At 41.3% G+C, this 19759-nt stretch overlaps 1 protein-coding gene and 1 long non-coding RNA gene across 2 annotated transcripts in view; one reads left to right on the top strand and one right to left on the bottom strand.

The window, feature by feature from the left end:
- The window catches only part of LOC311516030, a 60121-nt gene extending 50997 nt beyond the window's left edge, over positions 1-9124 (top strand). The window contains exon 3 of the long non-coding RNA XR_014710296.1: positions 8697-9124. This is a non-coding gene — a long non-coding RNA (uncharacterized lncRNA). The remainder of the gene's footprint in view (positions 1-8696) is intronic.
- ZNF704 (zinc finger protein 704) overlaps positions 4948-19759 on the bottom strand; it is a 139700-nt gene continuing 124888 nt past the window's right edge. Inside the window, exons 8-9 of the mRNA XM_084619641.1 lie at positions 9606-9703; positions 4948-7239 (exon numbers count right to left, since the gene is read on the bottom strand). Coding sequence (XP_084475767.1) covers positions 7128-7239; positions 9606-9703 — 210 coding nt within the window. The 3' untranslated portion in view covers positions 4948-7127. The remainder of the gene's footprint in view (positions 7240-9605; positions 9704-19759) is intronic.

Raw genomic sequence — 19759 nt, 5'->3', positions numbered from 1 at the left:
GGCAATGCGGAGATCAAACTGTATGTCATAATGTGAGTGACCTATATGTGTCATGTGCGTGTGCTGACAGGCTTCCTTTGAGTTTGATAGTGACAGGGCAACTTTGGAATTCCAAACAATGTCTTTAAAAAAAAAAAAAGCGCCAGTTCTCTGCATGAGACTTTTCTTAGTGTAAAAGTATTCTGAATCTGTAACAAATAGCACAAAATTACAAATGGCCAGGTTGTCTTGCAATATATTTCAAAACAAGACTATATAAGAATAAGCTGTCTCTCCTTGGTCCTGAGTCAGCAAAGCATGGAAACAAATTTAGACTTTAAGCATATGAGTAATCCCATTGGTGAGACTCTCATGTGCTTTGCATAAGTGCTTTTCTGCTACTGAAATACATCTCTTCAATCTCTAGTAAACTTTGACTGTGCCCTGCTTTGCAGATTTACTGTACCTACACTCAGAGAGAAAGATCAGTCACTATCATTAACAGTGTGTCAGCATGAGAATTACTTCAAGCTAAAAACTTCATTAAAATGTTCAGATATTTATGCACATGCATGATTTTACTCACTTGAGCGTATGTCTGCCCAGTTGGATCCCTGGTCAGGATGTTAATCCTGTAAAGAGATTCTGATAAGGAGATATTACAACAGAACTAAAAAAAAAGGGGGGGTCATTTCTTCATGTAGAAATTGAGAAGTTTGAGAACTGTGTGCATTTCAATACAATGCATTTTCTTCTTTGCATGCATGATCTTGAGTTTCATTTAAGCTTGTACTCTAGTAGATATGAAAAGTATCTAGTTTAAAAATATCTTGTGCACCATAAGGAAATTAGCACCTTGCAAACCATAGTACTTAGTAGTTGCAGGATAGCATGCTACAAAGTATACATTTTTGTTGTGAGCCACTTAAAGAAACAGTAACCCAGTTATAGATAATGCATGTTTAACTGGGTGATTGTACAACGACAAGACTTCATGTTTACATTACATTCTAGAAAGCTTTATACAAATATGTAGACCACCTATTGTATCAGGTCATGTTTCAAACTCCATTCCCATAACTTTACATCAGCTAAAACCCCTTTCCTTTTACTATTTGAAGCATACACAGGCTTAAATACTCTGTGTTGGCAAGAAAAGGTCATGTTCACAAAAACACTCATTTCTGATTTTAATAATTCAAATGGCAATATAGTCCTTATTTCATTAAATAATTCTGTCCAGAAAAATAAAATAAAATACATATTAAAATTCTTAGTAATTGTAGGTTCAAACAGACCTATTTTTTTTTTTTGCATCTACTGCCCCTTTATTTTCCCTGAGGAAATCCACATTATTTACGTCATTTCATTATTTTTCTCAAGGTATTTCTCTATAGAGAAACTTCTTAGTAACTTTGTAACTTCTGTTTATCTGAACATTACATACCAAATGCTGCACTACTATTTGCTACTGAAATAACTAATTGGCAAGGAGAACTCTTCCTTAACATGACTGGATACAGATTCAGAATCAGGGATATCTCTATCTTCTACAGTAGAGTAGTGTAAAATGAAAGATAAAATTCTGACATTTCCTAGAGGGGAAAGATGCTGAACATTGAGAATTTACAAATGAAATTTAGGAGCTCCTTTGTAGCACTGAGTTAGATTTTAAGAATTCAGACAAAATCTTGAAATCCTGATTTATGTGAGTAGTCCCATATAATAGGAAAGCTAAATTTATTTCTACTGCTAATTTGTTTTTCATATTATAATTATTTCTTTATTTCTCTCAGGGAAACATACAATAGTCATCTCAAACTTGGATGCAAAGGTTTTATCAGAATTTTTTTTTCTTAAAATTGGTTAAGGTTAGCAAAGCAGTTCTATTGAACTGTGGCTTCTTACTGCATTTGTCTATTCCCTTATGTATTATTTGACAAGTTTATTGACAAAAACAAGTTCTTACTACTGTCAGCAATGTGGAGTAAACAAGAGTATGGATGAGTGAGCTGTATTCTTCTTCAGCCTGTGCATCATCAAAAATAGTGCCAGCTACCTTCTGACTGTAGAATCTTTCTGGATTGGTTAGAGATGATATACTGTATGAAGCAGAAAGAACAAAGCTTGATTTTCAGATAGTGAAAGAAATTGTCCTGCTGAATGTCACAGAAAAATCCTTGTATCTTGTGTATGATGGAAATTTGATAAAGAAGTCTATGTAAACAGTACTGTAGTATCAGATGGGAAATACTGGAAGCAGATGCTATCAACCACAATTCAAGACACCACTTTTTGCAACCTTAAAAGGTTTTTGAAGCACAAGGATCTTGACACCACAAGTGGCTTAATTTAGCATCTACCTTCTGCACCTAAACTGTCACCTTGACTAGTTTTCTGTTGTTTTGCTGAAGGTGGTATAAAACATTATTGTAGTGGAGATTTTGTTGTTGTGGGATTCCAGAAGGGTTTTATAACAGCTTTTAGAACAGACAGTAACTATGTACAAGATAAGTCCTGGCAGTCTAGGATTAACTCCATTAGTTTCTTCAGATTTCAGTTCCAGCAGTGCTACCTCTAGGTGAGTTCAGTGAAGTGGAAATAGAAAACAACATGCCATTTTAGTAACCTCTTTCCAACCACCACTGTTTATAGTGAAGAGCAGTATAATTTGATTTTAGTGATGACTGCTGTGCAGTTTGGTCCAATCAAGAGTGGGGACAAACCCTCATAACCTGTTAAGCCTTCCCAACTGGTCAGGAGACTTCTAATTTCACATCCCTCTCCCAGGCTCTTGAGCAGCTCTCTTAATGTACTCTATGGGAGAGCAATGGACATGCAGGGAAGCCCTCTAGGTTACATCTGTACATTTAATCCACCAGAACTCCAGGCTTCTAGATCAGGGGTTCTCAAACTTCTGTACTGGTGACCCCTTTCACACACACAGCCTCTAAGTGCAACCCCCCCTTATAAATTAAAAACACGTTTTTATATATTTAACTCCATTATAAACGCTGGAGGCAAAGTGGGGTTTGGGGTGGAGGCTGACAGGTCGTGATCCCCCATGTAATAACCTTCGACCCCCTGAGGGTTCATGACCCCCAGTTTGAGAGCCCCTGCTCTGGTTACTATATGTTCCATTCTATGCATCTGATGAAGTGGGCTGTAGCCCACAAAAGCTTACGTTCTAATACATTTGTTAGCTTCTAAGGTGCCACAAGTACTTCTGTTCTTTTTGCGGATACAGACTAACCCGGCTGCTACTCTGAAACCTGCTCTAGATAGTCCCTGACCAGAACACGGGCAATGGAGATATGGCAAGAATGACACCATACTGCTATGTAGTGTGTTGCTCTCAGGGAAAACTTGGGGGTGTAATATCAGTGAGTGGGACTGGAGAAAGAAACAGGCTCAGGTTTCAGGAGGAGACCCAGTTTGGACTGATACCTGGAGCTCACATATGCAAGCTGGTAGCCAGCCTAATACTGGAAAAACACAGAGGTCTCAGCATGTAACATTGGCCTATATACATGTTCCATAAAGATCTCTGTCTTCTTGTTGTATCATTGCTTATTGCTAACAAAACAGCTGGAGGGGGAGCAGGGAACTGATTGATCACTAGACAATCAGTATTCAGATATCCCAGTTAGATGATTGCACTGCATAAAATCTCCAGCCCTCGAGTCTGACCATGTGTGAAGCCTGCTCACCTTATTCACACAGATAGACCCACTGGGCATGTTTGCACCGACTTGAATAGCAGTTGACACCTACGAAAAGCAGGTGTAAATATGCAAATCAGAATGGAAGTTTTGCTTACTTTGCATACCTGTAAAGGACTACACAAGGTGCAAGGCAGTGCAGAATCAGATCCATTGACCTGGATGGAAACAGCTGTGTGAATAAGATTATCTGAATTTTATATATTTTCCATATTTGGCATTTTATGCAGGAATAGAGACAAGCTAATCATGTTTAAAATGCTTATCTAAAATGTTTCCCTTTTGCTTGAAATTTCATTTTTCAGGCTTTTTCCCAAAAAGACATTTGTTTTGCTGTAGCAGGAAAGTCACTTCAGCAAAAATTAGGACCCAGTGGTATATCTGTCAATATAAAAGTCTGATAAGATTATGTGGTACCAACTTCTGTCACCAGCATTATTTCTACTAAGCGATTAAAAGAATTTTATATATATCCTTCAATATTTCTATTTTAAGGGTCAAGTTCTGGTTGCTAGTGGGGTGTGTGTGTGTGTGTACCAAAGAACCCATGGCCAACTGTGAGAATGCATGATGGAAACCGATCACCAGATTCTGACTCCTCTGAAAAATCAGGGGTCACCTGACAGACCCTCCAGAGAAGCATGACTTGGTGTGGTTAAACAGTGTAGGGAAGCAGTCCATACAGACATATGTGCCAAGCACTTTGGCCAGGCAGTGGCCGATTCATGGCATTTGTAAATAATCTTATTCTTATCAAGAACAGAATGAAAGAGTAACTCTGGCCAGAGGTGGACAATAACAATGCTTTCGTGGTCTATTTGTGTGCCTATCTTTCTAAGAATAGATATAAAGTTAGCAGTATGGGAGTGGCTATGTGAATTACGTTATGGGAATGGCTTCGCTAACGTTTATATTAAGCCTCTGAGCATGCCCAGTAGATCGTTCTACAAGCCAGAGCAGAGTGAGCGGAGTATGCATGCAATTAACAAGGTCTGTGCCTTTTCTCTAACTCACTTTCCTCCAGTATTAAAGCTGGGACAAGTGCTGTACCTGGTTCCTGGGGCCAACCAGAATTTGCCCCATGTTGTGGAAATTTGATGATCTAATTAATATGTTCATTTATGAAGTGGCCCCTGCCAAGGTGCTCATGATGGTGTACAACATTTTACAAACCAATTACAATAATATATTTTAAAATCCGCTTTAAAATTCAAGAGATCTGAGTAAATAAGGGAGAAGGGGAATACAAAGAAAAGGGAACAATGATGAGGATAAGTAATGAATATGGGGTCAACAGTGGTCAATATTGTTTTATAAGCCTCTTGAGAGGCTTTTAGAAATAAGGAGGGATATCAGTGGAGCAAGCTCCACATTCTGTGTCCCACCATAGTAAAGGCACTGACAACAATGTCAGCATTTAAAAGGAAGTAACTAGAAACCAGTTACAAATTGCTAAGAGGTATTTCCCTAAATAAATCTTTGGGGGAAAAAAAAAAAGAAAAATCACAGAAGGAAAAGCCATGACCTATGACTTCACCAAAAGATAAGGAAGTGCAAACAATAGAGTGCAGATGGCGCTGTATATCTGCCAATCTTTACCTTCTGTTGTGTTAATTTATTTCATGTTTTGTTTTATTATCCTTGCTGGATTTTAGGGTCTGATTTTTCTAAACAAGTTAGGTGCACAACTGTGCATAAAAATCAGGTAACTGTATGCACGCAAGTGACTTTCACTAGCCATTTGTGCATGAAAATTGCGTGATTTGTAAACACTGTTGCAGAAATAACATGCTCAAATTAGGCATGCAACACAGCAAATTTGTTTAAAAAAACAGGCTCTTATTATTCTTTTGTTCTTTCCATTCAAACACGTATTGCCTTTTCTTTAACACTACGCGCTATATTATGTTCAAAAGTGTGTGCTTTTGTTCTTTAAATGGGCATAGGCAGCAATGCAAGTTAAGTAATGCTGTCATGAGAGCTATGTGATCCAGTTTATCAGACTCCATGAAAAACAAGCCCAGCTGGTAGTGGGTCTGTATAGCCCTGTTAATATGATAGGTGCCTATACCTATGGGGTTTTTTTGTTGTTTTTCTTTTTAAACAGGCAGGAGTTGGTGATGCGCATTCATGTGGCATTTCCGCCTTACTTTATACATCAGTGGTTATTTTAGTATGAAAATAAATAACTCCATCTATCTAGGGATGAAACATCAGCATTCTGCATTTATACCCTCTAACAGACTGAAGAACTAAATACACCAAAGCCCACACATCCATCAAAGTGCCGTCTGCATGGAAGTTGACTATTTCTGACCTCAGTGACTTTTTTTTTCCTAAATAAGAAAGGACTTCACTTAACATATACATATGTTGCTCCACTGCTGTCACACTCCACTTGCTGGGATGATGCGGTGGGAGCACTTCTTGGGGGGTTTTGTTTTCTATACATTTTTTTGCACAAATAAAATTTGGCATTGCTAATGGAAAGAATGAGTGAGCCATTAATTTAGTAACCATCTTATATACACAAGAGAAAAGAAAGCAAGAGCTGAACTGCTGGGTTGGCTCACATCCCTGAATAGATATTACATAGAATCCAAAAGGCTGCATTTACCAGTTCTTAATAGGGTTCATCAGCATAAGATGGTCATTGCTAGGAAAAGGGACTGGTGATAAGAAAAGATACTGGAACCCAAATTATATTCCTGTATGTTTCAATGATCATTGAAACAGTTTCCCTCAAATCTTGGACTTACTTGTGGCTGAGATCTACTGGTGTTTCCTTTTTTCATTTTTTCCTTCTCTGGAGTATTACAATCTAATTTAAAATGTACCGCCACTCTTGTTCTGGTTTGTGACTGCTTTTAAAAAATCATCCAGGAGTGTTGTTGCTTGTCCTTCTGACATATCAAGATTTGAATTCCTCAAAAAAACACCCGAAAATGAGGAATCCAACCAAGATTATTCACATCAGCAGAATTATTTAACAGACTCCACTCTTGGTACAGCTGCTGTTGAGTGAACTGTAGTTTATGTCTTAAAGTGTGAATTTAAGCTTTTAAAAAGAAATCTTCACTTCAGGGCAAGACGCGGTGCTTGGTTCAACTGATACAGACGTTCACAGCATAGACATTGACACGGTTAAAGAACAGTCACGGGGAGCAAGTAGTTCACAGAAGTTAGCAACAAGTTATTTAAGAAAAACATTAATAGCTGCTCTGGGTTCAATATTTGATAAGACTTTTTTTTTTGCTCTATTGCTCCACACTGGTTTTGCTAAGTGCTTCTCCTTGGCTACAAGTGCTTTGTTTTGAAATACAAGTCTGTTTAAAAGGCAGCACTGGAGGGTAGGCAGGGGCAGCTCCAGGAACAGGATCCTGCTATTGTACTCCCCATCCCCCGGGTCCTCCACACTTCCAGTCTTTAGTCGATGAACCTTTGGCAGGCTTTCTTCCAACGGCAGGCAGTGCACCACATATCTCGGTTCTCCATCCCATACACTTTTCGGCATTTTTTCCCCTCCCCTCTAGGTTTCCTGTCCAAGAAAAAGGGACACGTAGTTAATAAGAAGTTTTTTAGCATCCCTCATCACCACACACTTTTTGAAAGAGACAAAATCATCTAAATGCAGCATGACGTTGAAAGAGCCTGATATTTTCGATGGGTTTCTTCCTATTTTCAAGTTACCAGGATTCTGCTGAAGTAGTCAGACTTGGAGTGAGGTGAAACCTGCTATTGAGTGACACACCCCGACCCCTCCCCCCTCTGCTGTAGTCTTTAGAGCAGAGGTGGGCAAACTATGGCCCGCAGGACCCTCCTGCCAGGCCCCTGAGCTCCTGGCCCGGGAGGCTCGCCCCATCCCCCGCAGCCTCAGCTCACTGCACCGCCGGCGCAATGCTCTGGGTGGCGGGGCTGCGAGCTCTTTCTGGGGGCAGCACAGCTGCAGAGCCTGGCCTGACCCAGTGCTCTGTGGTGTGTGGTGGCGTGGCTGACTCCAGCCAGGCGGTGCAGTTGCCTGTCCTGGTGCTCTGGGCGGTGCAGCTGTATTGCTGCCAGCCACCAGCGCTCCAGGCAGCACAGTAAAGGAGTGGGGGGAAGGGTTAGAGAGTAGCCCCTGGGTTAGAGAGTAGCTGGTGGGTTCGCTCTGCAGTGTTGCTTCAAGTAGGCCTCTAGCCCACCCAATCCTTTGTAAGGTGTGTGAGGGGACTAGACAATCTGCCCTCTTCTCCCTTCTCATTCATAATGAACTCGATTAGAAAATGCTCCTCTGGTTCCACTGATGTATCTTTAAGAGAATCCCAGAAATTAGCAACCAGAAAGACTTATTAGATCTCGTTGTCCACCTCTGCCGATCCAGGACTAGTCCCTATAATACATATAGCCCTGGAGTCAGATATACAACAGAGTGTCATGCAGTAATAGAAAATCACAGCTATTACTGCAGTGCTGTGTGGAGTACAGCAGGCAAGAGGTTTGCTTGGTTTAGGTTTGCAGTATAAAAATTTTGCACAGCTGTAGGCAGGCCTTGGTATTCTATGATAGTTGTCCCATATGGAAGCTATTCCATTTAGGGGAAAAGCCACTAAATTCAGAAGACAATCTACATGCTCGTACCTAGCCCTGGATTTACTTTGACTCTCACTGTAAACAGATTGGTACCGTATTCTACATGACAGAAGATAGCGAATGTTGGTTTTGTTTTAATGGTAGCTCTCTGTAAGTCACTTGATATTCCAAAGCTAGCACTGCACAAGGATTCTTTGTTTGCGATATTTGACTACAAACCCTAAAGCACAAGCTACAATGTGGAATAAGTGTCAGGGTAAGCTTAAAGTAACTGTTAAAATGGCACCTTCCTAGTCAACATATTTGCATCCTGTGGGCCAAATTTAGCCCTAGTGTAAGCAGGTGCAACTCTAAAATAGCTGCACCATTACACAAGTGCCAGATTTGTCCCTGTGTATCTTTGAGTCATATCTGCTTATGTTACAGACAAAATGAAGTTTAATACTGTAAAGACTGCTGAACACCTAGGGGAGAACTACCTGGATTCTGCTCTGCCTCCTGCATCAGCAATACGAGTCGCAGCAACATTTTGATCACTGAAAATTCACTGCTGGGAAGAGCACACAAACCAGGAAGAACCCAGCTTGACTGCCAGATCCTAGGCTAAGTTTTAGAAAAATAATGTTTGTCTAGTAAACAGAACAGATTTGATTGGGAAGACCTGAAAAAACGATAAGCATGGTATCTCCTTTAATGTCATTTTACATTTCTTCAGAGTACCATCAAATGTAAGGTTATTAAGGATTAACATGTGTCTCTTGTAATGTTAGAAATTTAGATCCAACATGGGATTTTGAACATAAAAAGCAAAAACAGTGTCATGAATTTATGTGGTGCCTGATTCAATATCCGTTGACTTGAGGTGGATCATGTCCACAGCCAAGAGCAAAGTGCTAGGTTTCTTAGTGAAACCAAAAATATCTTGACCTAAATGATCTGTTGTAAGATACATTTTCCATGGCTACATGAATTAAGTAAAAATGCTGCATGAATGCTGATGGGCATGAAGATATCCCTGGATCCAAGGGAATATGCAAGGCAGTGTAGTGAAGTTTAGAGATGTTCCAAACTAGAACAGTGGATCCAAACACCCTTGAATATTAGTGAAATTCAGGTCTGACTTGGAACTTCACGGCTCAGATTCATCTGGGGTATTGCCTAATAGCATGTCTTTAGAAACTCTCAGTGATTCAATTCCCCCAAAACCTTTACTTTCTGTAATAATGAGAGAGAGAAAAATGGTGTGTCTATTGCGGTTGTGTTCTATTGACTCTATTTGGCTCCCTCCAAATATTGAACCTATTGCTCTGTCAATAGGAGCTAATGGTCTCATACCTTAAACCAAATGACACTCTGGGCGGTGATGAGAGAACTGTGTGGGTCTGTTGTTTCGGCTCTCCAGTCCCTGCAGGACGATTATGAGTTGGTGAGACCTGGCAACACACACAAAAATGTAGTTAATAAAGCACACATGTATGTACATACAATATAAACACATTCTTTGGCACTGCAGCTGCATGTCCACCACTGGCTGTTTCCTAGGAAATCCCAGTTCCTGGTGTGTGGTGGGAAAGATAGTCAAGTAAGGTGAGTATGTGACATCTAAGCCTCCAAAAGTTAGGGGGTCTGTTCTGAAAAGTGGCCTCATAGCTTTATCTGCACATGATGAACTTCCTTCCCTCTTCCTGTGACCCTCCAGCAGCATGAATAGAACCAACTAGAACACAGAGCAACATGATTGTGTATTTTGGGAAATAAAGAAAATGGATGATTCTGAGTTTTTCTTGTTAAGAACCCTTTGAGATAGTTGTTATCTCACTCTTTGAGATAGTTAATGAACAGTGAATGCTCATGATGAATAGTTAACGACTTGTCATTTGATCAGGGAAAAGTACGATTAACTCAGGGGTGGGGATGTAGCCTGGCTAAGATTAAAAACCAGTAACCTCCACTGCAATCAAGGCGTTTCACTTATTACTCCAGGGTGTGGTTTACACACCTGCATCCCTGGGGCAGCTGCATCAAAGGGGGATTCCCCCTGGAGGGAGAACTGTAAGTGTGACCAGAGCTTTCCCCTGGCGATTCTGCCAGGGATGTCCGTTCTAGTTTATGGCTCCCTAGGATCCCTGCTGGCAGAGGCTGCCAAGGAGATATACTAAATCATCGTATTTCCCATGCCCTCAAAACCTTCTTAGGAGTCTTTTCCTACCTTTGGGTGGCTCTGGGCCCCTGGCAGAGCAGGGTGGTAGATGGCTTTTGCCCACGCACCCCCTTTTGAGTAAACTTACTACAAGGGTCTGGCCACAGGCAACTCAAATCAACTCAATGCCAACTTTGGTGGCCCTAAACCTTTCCTGTGAACTCTGACCTCTCAGGAGGTGATTCCACTCCTGTGTGGTGGAGATCAACACAAGAACCCTAGGAGGAGGAGTTAAATGTCCATGATATATCTGAATGCTCATTTTGGTGTACACAGAGAAATGCGTTTTCCTTAAGATGTTTCTGGATATGGAGATTTCTGTGCCCTTGAGTATAGATTCCAACAAATTGTTGCAGATCGTGCAAGTAACAGTCCTTTGTAAATTATCATTTTCCACTGCTGCCTTTTGAAATTCTCATACCATCCCATTTTGAAGAATTAGAATGGACCTGACCCAGACAGGGAAACTAAATATTTTTTGTTAATGCCATTGCTAAAAACACGTAGAGAATTTTTGCAATGCTGTTGGCATATGATTGACACGGCTTCTACATTCCCGCTTAGTTGTTGAGCAGAAAGCTCTTATCTAACTGCAGGCACAGCAGAGAACAGTTTAGTGAAGGAAAACTCTGGTTTACAGTAATATAATGACTAATCATTTAATTGAATTACTTCTGACAAGATTCTGATCTCAGTTACACTGGTGGAAATCAGGAATGGCTCCAACCAGTTAGTGGTGTGGCTCATACTAAACATGGCATGTGACCATGTGCAGTATGGTAAATACTTGATGGGAAACTGTGCCTGCTAACCATGTTTGTCCTTTCTGGAGTCCTAAGCTGGCACATGGCTGCCATTCTGTAACCAATTTGTTAAACTGTTGTTGTGCCATGTGGATGGGATCCCTTAATTGTGCTTGAACAACTGGCTTGGTCAGTCCATCTTCCTCCCAGCTTGCTGTGTGGCAGGACATGCAGAGTGCATTGCCCATGTCCTGCTGGTGATGGTTTGTTTGCATGTCCTGCTAAGGTATTAAGGGTAGTGGCTCAGACTTTACCAGAATGATCTGATACACACAGGCAGGCTGGAAGGTGTAGATACAGTCTCGGCTAACAAATGGTTGCATGGAGGGGGGGTGATGAATCCTACTGAAACAACTGCTTCCCCCAACTGTGGTGTTATAAATGGATCAGAGGAGACTACTGATGTTTGGTTACAAAAACACTGTTTTACTGGTGTGGACAGGTAGCTGAAGTCTGTAGTCTATTTTTGTGCAGTGGTTTGGGCAATTGCTGGCACCATGCTGAAATGTTCCAGTATGCTTCTATTGAATTGTAGCATACACTGAAGGCCAGATATTCCACTGTGTCCAGCTTATGCTGGGTGCAGCAATGATGCAGCTGTCAGGGAGAGGATTATAGCCCCCTGCTTCTCTGTCCCAGCCTTGATGCAGTTTGGCAGTGACGCTAAACACCACCAGCTGTCTATGATCCTCTTGTTGGGGATTGCCACAGCACTGTGTTCCAGTCCCAAAATGCCCCCTATGTTGGCAGCAGTAAGGAGGGAGGCATCAGAACTGGTTCCTCTCCTTTGGGAGATGCTCCTCCCGATAAGTATTCGGAGCAGGGGACTTAGCGATCTCCACTCTGATTTTCTGTAAGTACAATTCCCAGTAGAATCAGGAAGTGAATCTAACTCTGAAATCCCATACTCACAGATCTCTGGTTCCACCCTTCTGAGTCTCTTAATGGCTGCCATGATTTATCTTCTTGGCACACAGCAGAGATGCACATGTGACGCTGGCAGACCAAGTGGCCAATTCCTGCCAAGGCCCCTGGGTCTCAATGAACACTGACAAATGCATAGCTGGAAACCAGTCTGGCTCAGAGGTGTGTAAGTATTGTTAAAATAGATATTAACATTATAATAATGTGTTTAGATTTGATGAAATGCTTGTAGGAGGCTGCAAGTATTAATCTCATTTATAATATCTGTATCTCCATGTTATAAGGTAATGTTTAAGTGTTTGCTCTGTAACTATAAAAGTGTTTGCTAAAACTGTGAAACCCCACAGTCAGTAGAGAAGCATTATGAAGTGTGAAATGCTAGTTTATCATGAGGTGTCATCTTCTCCCCAACTAAAGAAGGCCTTTAGACACCAGACAAGCCATTGTGGAACATCAGTGCCCACAAACTTTGTTGACTGCTTCCCCAATACCCATGAAGAGGGTGTGTGAACAAGCCCTCATCCTATCACAGCTTGAACGCTGGGGGAAGGCATAAAAAGCCCTATCAAGGAAGAATTGTTGTCACTGTGATGCTTGGAATTCAGAGGGCAATATATTAGCCAGGGATCCCCAAGCGGCTTGGCTTAGGTTAGCCCTAAAGAAACTCTAGAACTTGCATATTATAGCAGCTACCTATTACCTTTTGGAAACTAAAACTGTATCTCATTTGTGTGTGTGTATGTTTACCGGCTTTAACTTTGTAAGTAACTCATTTCTTTTTCTTAGTTAATAAATCTTTAGTTCATATTATAGGGTTGGCTACGAGCATGGTCTTTGGTTTGAGATCTGAGGTACGACTGACCTGGGGTGACTGGTCCTTTGGGACTGGGAGTAACCTGAATATTATTGTGATTTTTGGTGTAAGTGACCATCTATCACAAAGGGAGGCTTGGCTAGGTAGCAAGATAGACAGGATTGCCCAAAGGGACTGTCTGTGACTCCATGGTAAGGCTGTTATCAAGCTTTAGGAGTTCACACTTGGTTGGTGAAATCTAATTATTAGGGCTGTCGATTAATCGTTAACTCAAAAATTGACTTATTAAAAAAATTGATCGTGATTAATCACAGTTTTAATCATACTGTTAAACAATAGAATAGTTAAACTATTGAAATTAAATTTCTACATTTTCAAATATATTGATTTCAATTACAACACAGAATACAAAGTGTACAATGCTCACTTTATATTTTTTATTACAAATATTGGCACTGTAAAATGATAAAAGCAATAGTTGCACTTTCATGATAACAAGATTGCGCTACAGTACCTGTATGAGGAGAATTGAAATTACTTTCAAATCTAGAGGGTTTTTTTGTTATGTAACAGCACTCAAAAACAAAACAATACAAAACTTTAGAGCCAACAAGTCCACTCAGTCCTACTTCTTGTTCAACCAATCATTAAGACAAACAAGTTTGTTTACATTTGCGGGAGATAACGCTACTGCTTCTTGTTTACAATGTCACCTGAAAGTGAGAACAGGCATTCGCATGGCACTTTTGTAACTGGCATTGCAAGGTATTTACATGCCGGATATGCTAAATATTCGTATGCTCCTTCATGCTTTGGCTACCATTCCAGAGGACGTGCTTCCATGCTGATGACACTCGTTAAAAAAATGTGTGTGTTAATTAAATTTGTGACTGACCTCCTTGGGGGAGAATTGTATGTGTCCTGCTCTGTTTTACCTGCATTCTGCCTTATATTTCATGTTATAGCAGTCTCGGATGATGACCCAGCACATATTGTTCATTTTAAGAACACTTTCATTGCAGATTTGACAAAATGCAAAGAAGGTATCATTGTGAGATTTTCTAAAGATAACTACAGCACTCAACCCAAGATTTAAGAATCTGAAGTGCCTTCCACAATCTGAGAGGGACAAGGTGTGGAACATGCTTTCAAAAGTCTTAAAAGAGCAACAACTCTGATGCGGAAACTACAGAACCAAAACCACCAAAAACGAAAATCAACTTTCTGCTGGTGGCATCTGACTCACATGATGAAAGTGAATGTGCATTGGTCTGCACTGTTTTGGATTGTTATCGAGCAGAACCCATAATCAGCACGGATGCGTGTCCTCTGGAAAGGTGGTTGAAGCATGAAGGGACATATGAATCTTTAGCATATCTGGCACGTAAATATCTTGCAACGTCAGCTACAACAGTGCCTTGCAAACGCCTGTTCTCACTTTCAGGTAACATTGTAAACAAGAAGTGGGCAGCATTATCTCCTGCAAATGTAAACGAACTTGTTTATTTGAGCAATTGGCTGAACAAGAAGTAGGACTGAGTGGACTTGTAGGCTCTACAGTTTTACATTGTTTTATTTGTGAAGGCAATTATTTTTTTACATAATTCTACATTTGTAAGTTCAACTTTCATGATAAAGAGATTGCACTACAGTACTTGTATGAGGTGAATTGAAATACTATTTCTTTTTGTTTTTTACAGTGCAAATATTTGTAATAAAAATATGAAGTGAGCACTGTACACTTTGTATTCGGTGTTGTAATTGAAATCAATATATTTGAAAATGTAGAAAACATTCAAAAATATTTAAAGGGTGTTCTATTATTGTTTAACAGTGTGATTAATCACAATTAATTTTTTTAATCACTTGACAGTGCTGCTAATTGTAGAACACAGCCAGTTAGGGGTTTGTGCCCTGATTTGTAAAGAGTCTGCCCTGAGGCTGGCACTCACGCTCATGAGCTACTTTAAACAGCTTGACAGCACACTTGGGTGCCTGGGGAACTCAATCCTGCATTAATAAGAATGTTGCATGGCCATCAAATTAGGCCCTCTGGTACCAAGCTGCAAACTCCAATGTCATCCCTGCCCACTGGATTATCTGCATGTCAGTTGATCTCCCTACAAGTGCCCATACCTTGCCCCTTTTTATTATGCACATGCCTCTTTTGAATATGGGAACAGGTACACCACTGGTGTGAGACTTATTTATTTCTGTTCCACATGGAGAATCATACATAGCAGTTAACCTTACTTGTGCCAATGTATAGACTCCACTCAGACCAGACTCAAGGATTAAGGCCACAGAGTGTGTAGAACTGACAGAGGAAGGCCTCCTCTCTCACATTGATCAGTTCTCTGTTAGATGCCCCTGTGACATCCTGGCACCCCAAAATTCACCACAGTCATGTAATTAGGATATGTTTTGCACAAAGTAGGCCTTGTGAGGTAGCATTCTAAAAGTCTTGATCTGCTAGACAGTAATATCTTGTTGGATTGTATGTGTTCTCGTCGTATGGGAAGTTATGAAGTTTGGCTATGTGTGTGTTACTGAAACATGTTGTGAGGTTGAAAACACCCACAAGCAGCCTTTCAGGACACCAGTAAAAAGGCCAAACAATGTTCATGGCTTATTGAGGAAATGCGCCCAAGCACAAGGAACTGTGTACAGTGGAAACCTCTCAGAGATAGCACTACACAATGGGAACTGTTTGACCCAGCTCACAGCAAAAGAGCTTTCCAGCAAGTGGGAAGAAGATAGAAGAAGGGGATAATGACGTCATGATGGGACCTCTCTCTCCCTATAGCAACACACCTGGAAACACCTGAGGGGCAAGGACTAAACTGTGGGAAGTGACGGTCCCAAGCTAGAGGGATTTTTAGCCTGTGTATGAAAACCTGGGAAAGCAAGGCAACTTGTGCCTTAAGAATCTGCCAGCCTGTTTATCACTCAGGGTGAGAATTCACTAGTTCATATCCTACCTATCTAGTGTGTTAAACCCAGTTTGCAGTTTTGTTTAAGGTAATCCACTTTGATCTGTTTGCTATCACTTATAATCACTTAAAATCTATTTTTTGCAGTTAATAAACTTGTTTTTGTTTTGTCTAAAAATTATAACTTGGAGCAGAAAGCTGTTGCACATCTCTCTCCACACTGAGGGAGGGAGCTAATTTTATGAGCTTACGCTGTACAGTTCCCTGTGCAGCACAAGCTGGTATAATTTTGGGTTCACACTCTTGGGGGGAGGGTGCGTGCCTTAACAACTGGGAGGTACCTTAACTGAGCCTTCCCATGCAGAGCTAATCTCAGCATCAGATGCTACAGCTGGGTGTGTCACTATCTGTGTGTATGCTGGTGAAAGAGCAAGCTTGGAGAGCTTGGCAACTTATCACAGCACCACAGGGTGAAAGGGAGCCCAGACTGGTGGGTCAGGCAGGCTCAGTGGTACCCCAGTTCCAAGTGGCACCCCAGGGGGAACCCTTCACACTCCCACCCTACTTTTAAGGATTAGGGAGAACGCTGGGTGTTGTGATAAGTAGGGAGGAAGGCAGGCCCAGATCTTAAACATACATAGTTGTTGCTCTACTCAGCATGGGAGTGTCTAACCGTGAAGCAGCCTGCCACTCAATGGAATTCTCAGCCCTGAGTTAGGTGCCTAACTCTCCCATGCATTGTATGGGGTGCCTGGCAACCTAGTGTGACATTCTATACCTTGGGGGAGTGCCCTGTAACCCCCATATTCCTCATTTATATATAAATGAGGATCTTGCATATAAAGCATGCCATGAAAGGTATCAGGAAAGGTTAAGATCTGCTGAAAGTCACTGTTCTATCTAAATATGTATACCATCAATGCATATGAAGTTATGTTGTATCGTTGTCAGTAAAACATGCTGTAAGTTGGGGAGTCGGCCAGCTATTAGCTGCCCAGAGACAACAGCAAGGAAAGTAAGCAATGCTTGGGTGAGTATCAAACAACCATCAACAGCCATTGTCCAGCAAGGAAGTCACAATTCAATGACTCATCTGCATAAGGCTACACCAGAGGAATAGCACACAGGTGACTCAGTGTGATGTTATGAATGTAATATAATATCTCATTGAAAGGTGACACAGGGCCAGAAAGAGTTAATTAACTCACAGACTGACATGACCCATGGCCGAACTTTAAAGACTTGTTAGGAAGATATGTAAATGAATAGAGCTTTGAAATGTAAGCCTGTATTGTTAGAGATAGAAGGGTAGCTGTTTGCTCAGGTCTTGTGATGTAAGCAAACAAGTCTTGTCTATTACTATGGCTTTGATTCAAAGATAAAAAAAAGGAGTATTAATATTAGGAAGACACTTGAATGAAATAGTATTATGGTCTATATGTCGCTTTGAAGGCTGTGGTAACCTGTATCTGAACTGGTTATGGATAAATTACCCTGTGATAGTTGCCATGATGTTTGGGAGAAGAAAAGTTAAGCTTATTGTTTTCTCAGGCCAAAAGGCTGCTGGAAATGTATTAAAAACCCTGGGACACAATCTTTCTTCATCTCAGATCTGCTTTGGGTTTCAAGAAGGGGAAACCCCAAGCTATAAGAATTGAGATCCCCAGTCACTGACGTTGGACTATAACCTATGGACTATTTCTAAAAGAACTTTTTGCAACTACAAACTCACCATCTCTGCTATGTATCTGGACCTCAAACTCAAGTCTGTATATATATTGATCTTTCAGCCAACTCTCTCTTTTCTTTTTTAATAAATTTTAGTTTAGTTAATAAGAATTGGCTATAAGCATGTATTTTGGGTAAGATCTGAGTTATCATTTGACCTGGGTCTGGGGCTTGGTCCTTTGGGAGAACCTTTTTCTTTTATATGATAAAATAAGATTTTCAGAATTCATCATCATATGTTTGACGTGTGTCTGGATGGAGGCCTGCAGGTGAGTACTTTAAGGAAACTGCATTGTTTGGACTTCTGAGTAACCAGTGAGGTAATACAGAGGCAGTTTTCGGCTGGCTTGGTAAATCTAAATATTGGAATATCCAGCAGCGTTTGGGGTTTATTTTCCCCGTTTTGTTTGCAGTTCACTCTGATTGAGTGACCTTAGCTGGCTCCCATGGGCAGCATCGTTACACTCAGCAATGCCCACCAGACATGCCTGGACTTGTGTTCTCCAAGCAAATGGACTAAGGATATAAAACAGAATACAGGGGCCTGCTGCTTGGCCTTTCTCTTTCCCCCACCTATGCTGCAAGGAACAAGGACACTGAGAAGACTGAAGACTGGCCCAGGATTCAAGGGTGAACCCTGTGTACTGTGAACTGCAATATCCAGTGGGGTGAGAGAACTGCTTAATCTAGATGTTGCCCAGTCTAATAGCGTTGAGAGTTTAGACTGCATGCTTATATTTTATTTTGGTAACTAACTCTGACTTTTTGGTTATCACTTTAAATTTATCTTTCGTGGTAAGTTTGCCTGAAGTGCTTGGTAAGGGTGTTTACTCAAGTTTACAAAGGCTGGTGTATATCCACTTTCCATTGATGAAACGGTGAACCAATTAATAAATTTGCACTGCTCATCTTGAGCAGTGCAAAGCAGTGTATTTCCGAGGTACAGTGCTGGGAGCTGGGGTGGGATTTGGCTAGTACCTTTCTCTGTGTGATTCATGAGTGGCTCTGGGTGCATTCATGCAATCTAGCTCGGTGTGGGGCTCCACGTGCTGTTGTGCTGAGTGATAACAGGGCTTGGAGAGGTTTGTTGCTTGTCACTAGCAAAGCAATGTGAGAGACAGCCCAAGCTGGAGAGTTAAGGGGGCACAGCGGTCCCATGATCCCAGTCTGCACTCCGTGGCTCCCAGCACACCTAGAAAGCCACAGAGATGCCTAAGGTAGCCCAAAGTGAATTGCTGAAGAGAGAGGCTTAGGCACTGAAGTGGTTGACCTGGTGTGCCTGGCTGCCGAGCCAGATGTAGGTAGGGGTATTCCTCAGACACTTAAGCAACCCATGTCCTAGCAACCGAAACTATCTCTCTCTCTCATATGCAATACCCCTTTCATGTTCATCCTACATTTCCCTGTGCTCCAATGTGTGGGCACTGTTCTACCCCACCACCAATCGCTGGCTTGCCTCCAGCAGGATCTGACAGACATCAGGTCTTGGTGTGCTCAGAGCTTGTGTACAGGACTGGTGAGACAGGCATCCCCCTGACTAATCTGAGCATCCCATCTCTGGAGCTTCAGCATGAGGTAGGATCAGAGCTGCACACTAACTATGGGACAGCATCAGGGTTCAGTTGACTTTGCATATGCTGACCCGTGGTCACCTCAGCAGCAGCTTTGAGAATGTCAGTGGTGCCTAAATGGTGGACTTAGGAGCCTAAAGAGCCTGACAGGTGCTTTGAGGATCTGGGCTGAACTCTCTAGTATTCATCAGTTTGGGCCTGGCCGCAGCAATGTGTGTAAAGTCCTTTGAGGATGTGAACTGCACTATCTGCTAAACGCTAGTAATTATTAACAATAAGACAAAGAATGATGGGCTATTTTTCACAATACCTGTTGTCTCTCTCAGATAGAAAAAGATGAAGAAAACAGCCTCCACATGCATCTTTAAAATATTAGTGTCCACTTCACCTAACCATATATTTTAATGCCTATTAAGAATTATAAAACAGAGAAATGTGTCCATGTAGTGGTGTTGTGTGGTTGACTTGGTGGTTTACTTATTTTTGCACTGAGCAGCATTTGCAAGATTGTCAGGA

The sequence above is a fragment of the Lepidochelys olivacea genome (genome assembly GCF_965140295.1).
Source record: "Lepidochelys olivacea isolate rLepOli2 genome assembly, chromosome: 2".
NCBI classification, from domain to species: Eukaryota; Metazoa; Chordata; order Testudines; family Cheloniidae; genus Lepidochelys; species Lepidochelys olivacea.
The sequence above is the reverse complement of the archived record's forward strand: the minus strand, read 5'-3'. Positions and strand labels throughout refer to the sequence as shown.